Here is an 11,807-nt window from a genome sequence, read left to right as displayed (position 1 = left end):
TTTTATTTTTTTACGGACCCTTGAAGTGGTGAACATACTGGGTAATTTTATCTTTCTTGGCATTTAATTCTTTTTTTTATTCCATTCAAAGATCTAACGATAGTAAATGTTACCACACTGAATTGGCATATCTTTCAGCTTAGCACACAAAAAAATCAAGCATCTTCCGCAATAATTGACGTCACCATGAGTGAAAATATCATCGTACTCGGCGATAGGTGAAAAATCGAAAAAAACGTCATAACTCCGAAAATACGAAAAATCGCATAACATACATGGGGGTGATTCGGATAGCCCTCTAGGTCCTCTACCTCCCAGCTTCCGTTCATCACTACTTTTTGGGACACCCTGTATATGATATTACTTCTATATAGTTACGTATAGAAACGCATCTGGTTACATTACGCAATATGTATAGTACACAAATTTACCAAATTATAAGGTTAAAAATTAAAATCATCAACCATCACTTCAAAACTTTATTTCGAGTCATACCTAGAATTAATTTCAGTACAGAAAAATATTAAACAGACAGAATTAGAAAAGAAAAGTTAAATTAAGATATTGAATATTAAAAAAAATATGTATTTAATTTTAATAATTTACGTATTAGCGCAGAAGCCGGGCATAAAATGCCAGGACGCTGCAACTAACTATCGATTAAAGCGTTGCTACATTCTACAATAAAAAATAATAAATCTAGCAACTCGATGTCTGATCAATGCATCGAGAACAAGCACGCGGGCATGTATAACATGCTAGACGCGCTACACCAACGCGGTATAAGGTTATTCATAGGCTAAGGTTATTCATACCATCGATAATTTACACGGTCGAAAACATGACTATGGTCCAAAAAAAACAGGCATACAACTTAGGGCGCTCTGCTCGCATTGAGAAGGGTGCGTCTAGTTAGTTTGTCTGATTCACCGTCAATTGAAAATGGTGTTCTATTATTAGTATTCGTTAATTTACCCGCTTGCTTCCAGAACTTACAAAACTGTTTTTTTCTGCAAGTCTACTAATAAAATCTTTTCATAAATGTTCGTATCGATAAATATATATATCCCTTGAGTGTTGTTATATTATAGAGTATACAATTTATTTTGTACTGTACTGTTATTTAAAAAAAGGAGGCATGCAGGACAGTAAAAGACAACATTTTGATGATTTATTTATTCACCATTAATCTTAAAGCTATCTATGTCTATACAAAAAATATAACTTAAATTTAGTCAGATATTTAGTGAACGTCAATATAAATCATCTCACAACCGCTGCAACATATCCATTTTCAAACCGTCCATAGAAATAAACCAATCTTTAACATCAACAGTTTATTCATACAATATAACAAAATATATTGAATAATTTTATAGATAGATACTATTTTTAGAACGACATTAAACATTTCTATCTAATAATACAGAATTTTAAAATTGAAGTCACTAATTGAGCTGTCTTCTAGAAATTCAAAAAGTGCAACTATTATATTTATTATAACGTTCTTTTCGGTTCGTAATACTGGCTATTTTCAGTAGCTGTCCTCGAAATTCGTACTCGTTCTTCGCGATTAGAAATAAACTGGCCTCAGACGATACATACAGTAATAGGCCCTTCAGTATGTGAAGTATAAAAATTATATGCAATAAATATTTACAAATTATTTATTTTATGTTTTTAACTATTAGTTTGCTACGCATACTGATATGCAATTTAATGCATTTTAAAGCACCAAAATACACGCGCCTACCGAACAAAGACAATGTGATGTAGAAATGTAACTCAGTCGATAAATATTTTACTGCACTTCAACAAGTACTTCATACACGTTTTGGTAAACAATAAACAACTACTTATGTTTATATGCAGAATATAACTATTAATGCGATGATTACATTATAAACTTATGTTACAAAAGAGGCGGCCCCATTTACACTATCTAACGCGTCTCGATCTGACGGGTTTTATTTCTCACTGTACTTCGAATTTCGACTTATGATATTTATATTTGGACACTAAAGCATAAATTTCAACTAAAACAGCCAAAAGATAAGCCGATTGCTTCGATTAAAACAAAACTGGATAAAATTCTTAAAAATTTCACGATATTCATAAATCCGGGGCTTTACACTACGGAATGACAATACTTACAACTGCTTGTATAAGATTTATTAATTATAAATGACACCTAATTCCTTACAATAGTTAATTCTCCTATGATTCTTAGATAGTAAATTTGTATAAGTAGTAAATAAGAAAGTTCTAACTTGAACTAAATGCATAGACGATAAACTGTATCAGAAAAATAAATACAAGAAATTTACGTCATAGACAAAATCTAGCTTTGGTTGCCACATATATTGTGACACAAATTAAAATTAACTTAAAAATATTATTACATTTAATCCCAATAATTAACACGATGCTAATATATTTATACAGTTGGAGCGCGGGTTCAAAAGTTTTAGACCAAAATGTAGTGTAAAAATAATTCCATTCTAAATATTATAGTTATACATTTAGTATGATATAAACAAAAATAGTTTGTACACTGCATGTAAAGCGGCCCCGCCGCATACTTATTTTAGCTATTATAATTAATATGGATAGGTATTTAAAATTACATAATGAAACATAAACTTCAACTGGTTACTTAATGTTACAGAATAACTGCTACATAACTTAACACTGTCTCGAACATTCTAAACAACAAATCCTATAATCCAAACATCGAATCGATCGAAACCTAACGAAACAGATTACAACATGTGAGCCGCGGTCCGTGAGTACTCTATACGTGTAATTAAAATTCTACTGTAATAAATCATAGCTAGTCAGCAGAACAAATTTTATATGTCCAAACTAGTCTTTAGAGAATATAGATTCAAATACTAAGCTCAATAATATTTTTACAAATGAGTAAAACGCAATGACAGATAGAAGGTTTTATCCTGCAACTCACTATGTATTCATAAAGCATACCGCAGCTCACGCGCTGCTGTCCCAAAAACTCTCGAAAGTTCCAGAACGTTCTCGAATGTTCTAGAAGGTTCGGCGCGGTTAGCGCATGTGCCGCGCGAGGTTGCCAATGCGCGCGATAGTTCTCAAGGATTCTACAAGTTTCGAGACGGTTCGGCGCGGTTGCCGCACGTGTCGCGTGTGGTGTGTCGCGCGAGGTTGCCAAGCCGAGCGTTCTGGAACGTTGTAGAAGGATCCAGTGCGGTTACATCATCGAGTTGGCGTCGATGGGCGGCGCGTGGTTGCGCAGCGCCTCGCGGATGAAGCCGCTGATGTTGCCCTCGGCCACCAGGTGGAAGAAGAACAGGTGCTCGAAGCCCTTGAGCGAGATGGAGCGCAGCGCGGGCAGGCGCAGCAGCAGCGACGCGAACCGGCCCTCCTCCGCGCTGTGCGACCGCCGGCAGTACTCGTCCAGGCACGAGAACATCTGGTGATAGCACAAATATTAAAAACATGTCAGTTTGTTAGCTGTGATGAAAATATTTTAAGCGGATATTTTTATTACCTTGATAAAAATATTTTAAGCGGATATTTTTATTACCTTGATAAAAATATTTTAAACGGATATTTTTATTACCTTTTCTCGTAGTACGTCGACTTCCTGGCGATTCTTCAAGCCCTTAACATCTGTAAGTAAAATAATCATCTCTTCATTATTCCCATTTATATTCAAACTAATTGTATTAAGATATACGATTCGATATTTTGTTTTCTATTTATACGATTTTAACAATTATTAAATAGTGAGTCCATAAAACTTTCTAACCATATTTTTGCTTTATCTCTGCTCTAGAAAGCTATAAAAAAATTCCTAAAATTAACACTGTTGGAACAAATTTCGTACAACATTTAGGTAATTCCCCTTCAAGTTAATCAAGTTCCACATAAAAACTTAGTTGCCCACTGACCCGGGTTAAGCAGCACGATGGCCTTGAGCGCGACGTACTCCGCCTGGTCCATGCGCAGTGCGCGCATCTTCAGCGACAGCTCCGACAGCACGCGGTCGAAGATCTGCCCCACGCCCGCCTGCAGCGCTGAGTTGCGGTGCAACGTCATACCTGAAATAATAATTATACATTTATTAGAACAAATTGTAACTCATTCTGTTTCATGGTAATCTATACTAATATTATAAAGCTGAAGAGTTGGTTTATTTGTTTGATTGAACGCGTTAATTTCAGGAACTACTGGTCCGATTTGAAAAATTTATTCGGTGTTAGATAGCCCATTTATCGAGGAAGGTTATACGCTATATCTAAAGCTATAAGCTATATCATCTCATAAAACCGCATTGCACAGCAGGTAAATATATTATGCACAAACGATCAGGATTCGTATCCTGAATTACTGGGAAATAAAAGCACAATATTTTAATACAACAAGCGGTTGTTCCACTTGCTGATAATGTTTCTGATGGCCGATACAATAATTTTGAATTGTCTATTTACTGACCCTTAAAAATCTATGATTATAAACGTAATATAAGACAAGCACAGCACGGTGGAGTAGGGCTTTAGCGGTTTATTGGGTTTAAATAAATCTAAAATAGAATATTAACCTGGCATGAGACACATGAGCTGCGGCGGCGAGACAGTTCGCGTGCCGTCCATATTTTCTCGGTCGTCTTCCAAGTACTGAAATAAAATAATATCCCTTGTTTAACGACACAATATAAGGTGAATTTGTGGGACGGGCAAGGGCAGGTTCCTTAACCGTTATAGCTATAGGAAAACGTTCCTAGGAGAACATCCATAACTTTTTAAGATATTCTGAACTGTATTCACAGAAATTACAGTCAGTAATGAAAACAAACTAAAATATCGAAAAAAAAATGATTCTATCGATCCTATTCCATGTAGGGATCGAAATACTCTATGAGGCCATTTTAGGTTAGAGTACTAGAAATGACAGAAATTGTCACCTTTTTTTCAACTAATATACAAGCTAGTGAATGGAACCTCAACAACATATCAGAGACTGACACAATTATTGCCTTAAAATAATTTTCCGTATATCCAAAAATGCTTTTATTTTTATAATATTATTTTATGATATTTATTCCACCCACCTCCATAGACCGCCAAGCGATCGCGAACAGCAGCAGCTCGTTCCAGGACGCCTTGATGAGCAGCACCTGGTCGTCCATCTCCAGCTGGCTGAAGTGGGGGATGTCGCGAGCCCACACAACTAGCGCGGCTATTTGTTTGTTACCTGCAATTTGATGGCCGAATAATGTAGGATTTGTTTTAAACCATCATTACATGGTAAAGTCGCTTCCCACTGTCTGTCCCTATGTATGGTTAACTCTTTAAACCTACGCAACGGTTTTTGATGAAGATTTTTAGAATGGTTTAAGTCTTAAGAGGGCTTATTCAATTTAACGCAAGTCAAAATCTCCGCGATCTATTACGATAGATCGCGGCTTGCGCTATCCTTTTACTATGAACAGCATAAGTCCACAGGAGAGCGCCGAGCAACATGTCCTCTCTCTGGAAAGGCTCGCTGCCGACTGATTTTAATCGGGTCGCGCGCAGTGTTTTATAGTACTTTAAAAAAAATTGTAGAAAAATAATAGAGGTACCTTAGTTGATTTTTTAAATTTTATCTTATAAGTAAGACGTTCTTTTATTGCAATTTGTAAAAATTATACTTGGTGAAAATAATCATTTTGTCGACTATAATTTCTAAAAAAATTCACATTGTTCGGATTTTAATTTCGTAAGTTAGGAGTCCAAAATAAAAAAATCTTTTAACTAACTATTTTAATCAGGATTTTTGCAGTTAGTTAAAAAAAATTGTGTGTTAGATCTGTCAGCGATTTCAGATATTTTTAGCTTCGAAATTGACACTAAAAGCGAAATCAAGTAATCATCGGCTCAGTTATCTTGATGGTATTCACAAATACTGTATTAATTGAAAAAAACTCTTAACTAACTATATAGACAATAAAATTTCCTAAAATTATTAGTAATTCATATGTTTGTAAGATAAGTGGTTGATGGACAATCTGGTTTGAAAAATCACATATTTGAGCCAAACAGCGCACGGACCGCGTACACGGCCTTAAGAGGAAGGTTTAAAAATCTAGAATAAGTAACAATATGTTAGTGTTGGTTTATCCAGTACAATTATTGTTGATCATTGAATAAACTCAGTACTCAATCATATAATATGTATGACACTGAGAACAAGTTATTATAGCGCCATCTATCGACATTGATGACCAGAATTGTTTATTGCTTGGTGTGCCAATAGATGGCGTTACTCTCCGACTATGAATGGAAATTCCAATTAATCATATTATTAAAAAATAAGGTTTTAAACATATTTGTATTGTTATTTATTTATTTAAGCCTGAATCCTGATAAACAATGACAATTAAATTAAAAATTACATTTGAAAAACCATGATAATAATTTTCAAACACCTAGTTACCTATTTCTGCAGGATCCCAATGTCATCAGAAGTACTTCTAAGTAACAATTGACAAATTTTCATTATAAGATTTTGCTTACCTATTTGACAAAGGCTAGAGACAGGCGCCCGGTACCGCGGCGGCACGTTAGTGTCGGGCCCTACGCGCAAAAACTGAAATTCCTCACTGGGATCCGCTACCAACGACTCCATTTCTAATAGCCGCTCTATCGACAATTCCTGAAATAGATATTAAAATATTACAGTAAAAATATTTTTTCTTTTTCTAGTATTTCCTTCTCACGTTTCACCATAATGGAAGAGTTGTGTTTGTCCTAATTGATATATACCACGATTATAGTTTATTGGTTTTAAAAGAAATTTTATACTATCTATATGTTTCTATATTTTTTAATAATGAATAGGCAGACGTTTGACCACAATGCATTGCCTAGAACGAGCCTATTCTATTTATCTATATCTTTGTCGATATTGCCTATTTTACAGATATACTATACATATATTTAAATTTATCGATCGACATTTAGTGACATATCACACTAGCGGATTGCGAGCGGTTTCAAAGCGGAGCGGGTGCGCAACGAATACGTTGCGGGCGCGCAACGAACACGCCGCGGATGCGCAGCGAACACGTCGCGGACGCGCAACGATTTCGCTGCGAATAGAAGCGTCAACGTCATTTTGTATACTCTCGCACAAAAGCCAGCCCTTCCGCCTTGCCTAACTTCCGTTCAATATTTCCATCGTTTCTGTAGCACTCAATTTTTTAACCGTACTGTGGAAATGCACTTACTTGACTAAAGATGTAATAACAACTGAAGTTGTTGAAAAAGGTGCTATAAAATTGAATTACTAGGACTTTAGAATGTAACATACATTCCAAAAGTATGCAACGACTGACCAGTATAATCTCTCCCATAGCAACGTATGTTATAAAGAGATTTTGTGAACCTAATTATGAGCAAAGTGATAATGAGTTGCTGGTTGCTTGATAAAATTTTCTATTCACTGCTATTTATCTAATAATAAGATAGCCCTGTTTAAGTTAAGGAGCTTTAAACTTTATTTCACTAGTAAACTTTCATAATGAGCAATTAAGTTATCTGATTGCATTTCGACCAAGATTTAATAGATAAAACAATACCCTAAACATTAACATGTTATGAAACTCGTAAAAAATAATGATCTCATAATTATTATACTATAACAAGTTATAAGAAACAACCAGCACGGATTCCATTTTGTTAATGAGTGTACATGACCGCGACGTAAACGTTGCGCATCCGCCACGCGTCCGCAACGAATTCGCTGCGCAACCGCGGCGTGTTCGTTGCGCGCCCGCAACGTATTCGTTGCGCACCCGCTCCGCTTTGAAACCGCTCGCAATCCGCTAGTGTGATATGTCACTTAAGTAAGGCATCACTTATTAGCAATACATGAAAAGCGTAGCTATTTCAGATGCTATTACGAATTGATCAAAATAAAGATGTAAATAATGTTCCCCGATAAAAATATATTCAAGTAAAGATCAAATTCATACAATAAATGTAAATTCATAGTCGCAGGTTTCCTTTTGATACATCATTGATATCTGATAGGTATTTCAACATTATAATATGATGTTATTATTTCCACAGATTTGAATATAAATGTACAAAACCTGTCTCATAGCAATGTGAATAATAATGAAAATAAATAGATATGATGTGATATGTTTTTGTGTAGGTACAGGTCGCTGTATAAGCCGAGCACTTATCAAAGGAAAATAATTTTTTATTCTATCTTTGACAATGTTTGTGTGATTTCTCATTTTAGATGAACTATGACTTCAGCTGCTCATAAAAGCAACTTGTTAAAAACGTTGTGTTCTTCATTCTTATCTGACTTCCGTTCCTACTTATTGACCCTCTAGAAATGCGAATTTTGTGCAGAACTATAATTAACTACCAATAAGTTTATATGTTTTTCGTAAACATTAATATAAAATGTAATTTTATAAATATTATGCTTTAACAGACTATACTTATCGGATTATCCCGCATCCCTAACAAAAGCAAAAAGGCTGTAATATACAATTTAAATTATTTTGCAAGTAAAATGAGGAAATAAAATTATATAACCTGTTATCTCTCAAAATATAACATCATAATATGATGACATGATGCGATACAAACGTCCTTGAGTAAATAAAGGGCCCCGGAAACTAGAGTTGGTCATAACAAATTACACGCAGCAGACAGTATTTATTTGTAATAGCCAAAAGTGGGGTGTCTACGGTACTTCTAGTCATAAAGTATATATCGACTGTGCGTCTTATTTGGCTCTTATGGTATTAACAATTAAAATATACTCTACTAGCGGTCCGCCCCGGCTTCGCCCGTGGTACATGTTTACGTTTTCTCTACATAAGAACCATCCTCGTACTTCAAGGAATATAATAAAAAAAGAATTATCGAAATCGGTTCAGCCGTTCTCGAGTTATGGAATTACAACGAAAAGTGGCATTGATTTTTATATATTAGATTACTAATTTCAAATTTGTATTTGGCTGCTAAAATGAATCCCCAAGGCATGACGCACATTTTCTGTCTCTTACAACACGCCTCACCCTATAATATATTATATAGCTAATACAGACTCTCCATATTATATTATTAAATTATTATAAGTACCTATTAGATAATATTAATATGTTACTCAATAACTTCAAATAATCAGACTTCACTGAAATACGTAGTCCCATCATATTCTAATGTTTGCACAACACATGCTTGTCCTACGACCCACATAAAATTTCAAGGAAAAAGATAAGTGAACCCTTTAACAACAGGAAAATGTAATAACAATTAAAAACATGGCGGAGTCCAGTCGAATATAAACTTGTTGAATTGTCTGCAAGACCGCAGCCTTCACCGAGCGACCTTGATTTACGAAATTAACATAAAATTATTACGTTTATTTGTATGCGAATACCTTTCCCAGTGGCTGTATTAAACATACCTAAAAATAGCCATTATATTAAATTCAGCAAATAATATACAGGCTATTAAATTTGTAATAATTCAGGATCAATCTAGCATTCATGATTACCTAGAAACGGAGCAGATTTATGGTCCCTTGATTAACAAGTAATTCGTTCTCGTTTTATTAACTTGTTTATATTCAGTCACATGTTTAATCGGCAAATAATCTGCGGATCGATGACAATTAAGTATGTAATATAAGTCGTCTTTTGGATAACAAACGAACCCGCATCAGAAAACTAAACCGAATTGAAGCTTTTATCAGCACTCCGATCGTTAAAGACTTTCTGAGAATATGTATTATTGAATTCAGAGGGTTTATGAGACATATTATAATACATTTTGGTTTACAAGTTTATAAAGCGTGAACCCAATGAAAGGCTGGATAGTTAACTACATTGATTGTGCTTAAAATAGCTGTGACGGGGTGGAGATTTATATATTAGTTACATAAGTAGCTACTTTTAATTTTATATGGTTTATTTTTTATTAGACAACACCGTATAAGGTTTTTTTATTTGTATTTAAATAAAATGATATCCTCGCAACACAAAATTCACAAAGAAGTAAGTAAAATATTTATCTTTACTATCAAATAATATGTCAGACTTGAAAATAGATGAACATAATAATAATTATTGTAGCATATTAAATAAAACGTACTTGAGATTCAACAATACTACTGTTCAAAAACAGTTACAGCAGGTTCCTATCTATTTAAAAAAAATAGCATTTTACTATCACCATGGTTTAGGCGTAAATCTACTATGAATGCCTCCTCGTGAACATTAGGACGTCATTCAAGCTCAAAACCACGACAGTTAACAAAAAAACGCTAGGTAGCTATAGGCTATACCGATCTATCCTTCGCTTTCTTTTTTGAATGATTATATGTGTGTTAAATAGTGTAGGTACATATTTTATATTATGTACCTGTACCTGTACAGAACTGCTAGGATGCGCGTCCTCCGCCCCCCGCGCCGCCCTCTGCCGCTCCTCCTGCACCGCCTCCCGCTTCATACCACACGCGAGACATTTCTGGTAGCGGCAGAACTGACATCGATTCCTCTGCCGTTTGTCTATTATGCAATTCCTTTCTTCTCGACACGCGTACGTAAGGTCTTTTCGAACCGTCCGTTTGAAGAAGCCTTTACATCCTTCGCAGCTGAAAATATAAATTTGCGAATTTAATTGAGTTATTTATTTTGAATTTAATTGAGTTATTTATTTTGTACATATTTATTGTAGTACGAGTATTAAAAATGCAGCAGCATATTCAATAAATTGTTCTGAACATAATATAGCTTACTGCTTATCAATAAAATTGTGCCGAAATAAACTACGTAGTTACATGTCATTGTCTGATTTATTCCACACTGTAAGGATAAGTGAATTAATCTCAATAACTTTGATGACATCATATAAAATTCCATACAGCCGGATTTACAGCTAAAGGCTAAACACAGAACATCAATACAATAACACAATATACTATATAAGTCAAATAATTAATAATGTTGCAAAAGAGGGCTATAAAATCAAAACAAATTATATTTAGGTGATATATGTGATCGATTCTGTGATTGACGAGGTTAAACGATAAAACATTTTTCTGGCCATGGTCAGAGCGTTGCGAATCGGTTAGGACGGTCCGGTACAATAATTATTCGTCTGCAATGCGATCTATTGAAAAATGATAAATGATCAACACTGTGACCATGAGGATATTTACTATTTAGCAACTCCCTGAAAACGTGCGGTCTCTTCTCTTGGCGTATATTTTGAATAAACTGTGTCAATTATAGTTGATTTATTTTACATTTCGTTCCAACCGTATTTTCAAGATAGGTTATTTGTAAAAAAATAGAATATTTTTCAGCAGATAGGTATGCACGGATATTAAGGATACATTTATTTAGAAGCAATATTGCGATTTCATGTCAACTATGAATTTATTTTAAACTAGCTTTCCACCCGCGGCATCGCCCGCGCAGTCATAGAAAAACCCGCATAGTTCCCGTTCCCGTGGGATTTCCGGGATAAAACCTATATCCATGTCCCGGGGTAAAAAGTAGCCTATGTCCTTTCTCGGGTATCGAAATATCTCTATACCAAATTTCCTGCAAATTGGTAGTTAAGGCGTGATTGAGTAACAGACAGACAGAGTTACTTTCGCATTTGTAATATTTATAATATATAGTATGGATAAGGGCAAAGCGTATGGAGTTTGTAAGTTAGTCTTTGTGACCACGTCTTATATCCTTGAAAAATGGAATGCTTGTTACACATGAGTACATGGCAAGTAGGTACAGACAGCTGTACCAACAT

The 11,807-nt window shown here is 34.8% G+C and overlaps 1 protein-coding gene across 6 annotated transcripts in view; it reads right to left on the bottom strand.

Annotated features, from left to right (window-relative positions):
- Nucleotides 1-2,155: 2,155 nt before the first annotated feature.
- Nucleotides 2,156-11,807, bottom strand: part of LOC123705842 (protein ultraspiracle homolog) — a 29,459-nt gene continuing 19,807 nt past the window's right edge. For all 6 annotated transcript variants that reach the window (XM_045654892.1, XM_045654890.1, XM_045654889.1 and 3 more), the window contains 7 exons: nucleotides 10,419-10,644; nucleotides 6,537-6,675; nucleotides 5,090-5,232; nucleotides 4,580-4,655; nucleotides 3,930-4,079; nucleotides 3,599-3,648; nucleotides 2,156-3,448 (listed from right to left, as the gene is read on the bottom strand). In XM_045654892.1, the coding sequence (XP_045510848.1) occupies nucleotides 3,227-3,448; nucleotides 3,599-3,648; nucleotides 3,930-4,079; nucleotides 4,580-4,655; nucleotides 5,090-5,232; nucleotides 6,537-6,675; nucleotides 10,419-10,644 (1,006 nt within the window). In that variant the 3' untranslated portion in view covers nucleotides 2,156-3,226. The remainder of the gene's footprint in view (nucleotides 3,449-3,598; nucleotides 3,649-3,929; nucleotides 4,080-4,579; nucleotides 4,656-5,089; nucleotides 5,233-6,536; nucleotides 6,676-10,418; nucleotides 10,645-11,807) is intronic.

This window comes from Colias croceus, chromosome 3, assembly GCF_905220415.1.
Source record: "Colias croceus chromosome 3, ilColCroc2.1".
In the NCBI taxonomy this organism is placed as follows: Eukaryota; Metazoa; Arthropoda; class Insecta; order Lepidoptera; family Pieridae; genus Colias; species Colias croceus.
Note: the sequence above shows the minus strand (reverse complement) of the source record. Positions and strands in the feature narration are given on the sequence as shown.